This window comes from Heteronotia binoei, chromosome 15, assembly GCF_032191835.1.
Source record: "Heteronotia binoei isolate CCM8104 ecotype False Entrance Well chromosome 15, APGP_CSIRO_Hbin_v1, whole genome shotgun sequence".
Classification (NCBI taxonomy): Eukaryota; Metazoa; Chordata; class Lepidosauria; order Squamata; family Gekkonidae; genus Heteronotia; species Heteronotia binoei.
This window is the reverse complement of record NC_083237.1, coordinates 33,264,327-33,266,346: the sequence shown is the minus strand read 5'-3', so window position 1 is coordinate 33,266,346 and position 2,020 is coordinate 33,264,327. Positions and strand designations below refer to the sequence as shown.

Sequence of the window (2,020 nt, the reverse complement as noted above, 5' to 3'; positions counted from 1 at the left end):
GCCATTGCTCGTCACCCCAGTACACAAGCACAAAGTTCTCCCACCAGAGCCGCTCACGGGGGAACCTGGGCAAAAACCGCATTCCGGCAAGATAGTGCCATCTACGTTCCTGGCGGCGAGTGCCACCTCTAATCAGCCGAAGCCGGGCGTCAGACTTTCTAGAGGAGATCAGAGGATTCCGGGATCTAAATGCACGATGAGTGAGGAGTTTTCCTCCGGTGCAGAGGACTTGGCGCCCGGCGCAGAGGCACAGAAGCAGAAGCTCCAATGCTGAATAAAGACGTTGTTGCGTTATTACGTTGTTACGCTGTTACGCAACTGGAATTGCGCTTAAAAAAAAATGATTGACAGGGCATCGAACTCAAGTCGATGCCAGTGCGAAAACGATTTGAGCCGGGGCTTCAGGGAAGGCGACTCCGCAAAGAGTCACTAGTGCGAAAACGAGAAAAATGCTCCGGACATAATTGTGCCGCGGAATAAGGGGAGCAAACGCTAAGTGCGAAAATGGCCTAATAGTTAGCAACTCTAATCTGAATGTAGAAAATGATCCTATATTTATGTCACTTTTTTCTCCTTATTAATTGATCCCTGGTGTTCAACTCAGGCTTCAGAATGATGATATAGCATTTAGGGGAAAAGATACAAACCAGTAAGCCAGCACTGGAGACCAAGATGGAAAAGATCTCCACAGCCACCATGGATTTTCCTTTGGTGCTCAAGTAAGTTGGAACAAAGGACAACCAAACACTGCAAAAGACCAACATGCTGAAGGTGATAAATTTAGCTTCATTGAAACTGTCAGGTAACTTCCTGGCAAGAAAAGCCACTATGAAGCTGACAATGGCCAGGAGACCCATGTAACCCAGAACACAGTAAAACATAGCAACTGAGCCTTCATTACATTGCAGTGTGATTTCCCCTGTAATTGAATACATGTCCCTATCAGGAAATGGAGGGGAAGTATATAGCCAAAGAAAACAAATGCTTGCTTGAGTAAAGGAGCACAAAAGAACCACAGAATTTGCCATTCTTCTCCCAGTCCATTTCCTTATCAAGGATCCTGGCTTAGTAGCCATGAATGCTAAAACTACAGTGATGGTTTTGGCCAACACACTGGAAAGGGCCACAGAAAAGATAATACCAAAAGTAGTTTGCCGGAGAAGGCAGGTCACATGAAAAGGTTTTCCAATGAAGAGCAAAGAGCAGAGGAAGCAGAGAAGAAGGGAGAGGAGGAGAATGTAGGTGAGGTTCCGGTTGTTGGCTTTGACGATGGGAGTCTCCTGGTGCTTTATGAAAATTCCAAGCACCAAAGCTGCAATCCCAGCCAAGGTAACAGCCAACATAGCTAAAGTGATTCCTAATAGTTTTTTGTAAGAGAGGAAATTGAGGACCTTGGGAATGCATTGATTTTGGTGGTTGTTGGCATAATGATCTTGTGGACAGTTGATACAGGCATCCATGTCTGGAAAAAAGAAACTGTCAATTATCTCAAAACTTTGATCCATGTCTATAGAAAGGAACCATAAAACATAGAATGATTTTCATTATACTTGTCAAATAATGTCTTCAGAAAATAGTTGTTTTTGACAAGTAATATAAAGAAGAGAGGAACTTCATGCAGGTGATCTGAACTAGTAAAGCCCCTTTTAATTATTGGTATTCCAAAGATATATGTGGTTTGCACTATATAGAATCATGAACCAGGAAGGCCTTCATTCAGATCTCATTTCAGGGATGAACTGACTTAATGGCCTTTGGACAGCTATTTTCTGAGTCCTCTATATCAGGTGTCAAACTCATTTGCTATGAGGGCTGGATCTTGACCTTGTTGGGCCAGGCCATTTGTGTCATAAAATGTCATGTCAGGTCCGGGAGAAATAAACTTTATAAGGGACATAAATATACATTCAGCCAAATCCACCTCACTGGCTTGCTGTCAGAACTTGTAACTTTATTATTGCTAGCTTAATGTAGAACCAGTATAATTGATGGTTGGCAAGTATGCATAGAGTGGACCTGA

At 43.2% G+C, this 2,020-nt stretch overlaps 1 protein-coding gene across 1 annotated transcript; it reads right to left on the bottom strand.

Moving 5' to 3' along the window:
- Positions 1–547: 547 nt before the first annotated feature.
- LOC132583363 (vomeronasal type-2 receptor 26-like) lies at positions 548–1,505 on the bottom strand. The gene has a single exon (XM_060255019.1). It carries the CDS (start codon positions 1,503–1,505, stop codon positions 561–563), a length of 945 nt encoding a protein of 314 aa, XP_060111002.1. The 3' UTR covers positions 548–560.
- Between the last annotated feature and the right edge of the window lie 515 nt (positions 1,506–2,020).

What these genes read in the sequence shown, in the direction of transcription:
- LOC132583363 (XM_060255019.1), bottom strand. Translation starts at nt 1,505, where the DNA reads ATGGATCAAAGTTTTGAGATAATTGACAGTTTCTTTTTTCCAGACATG.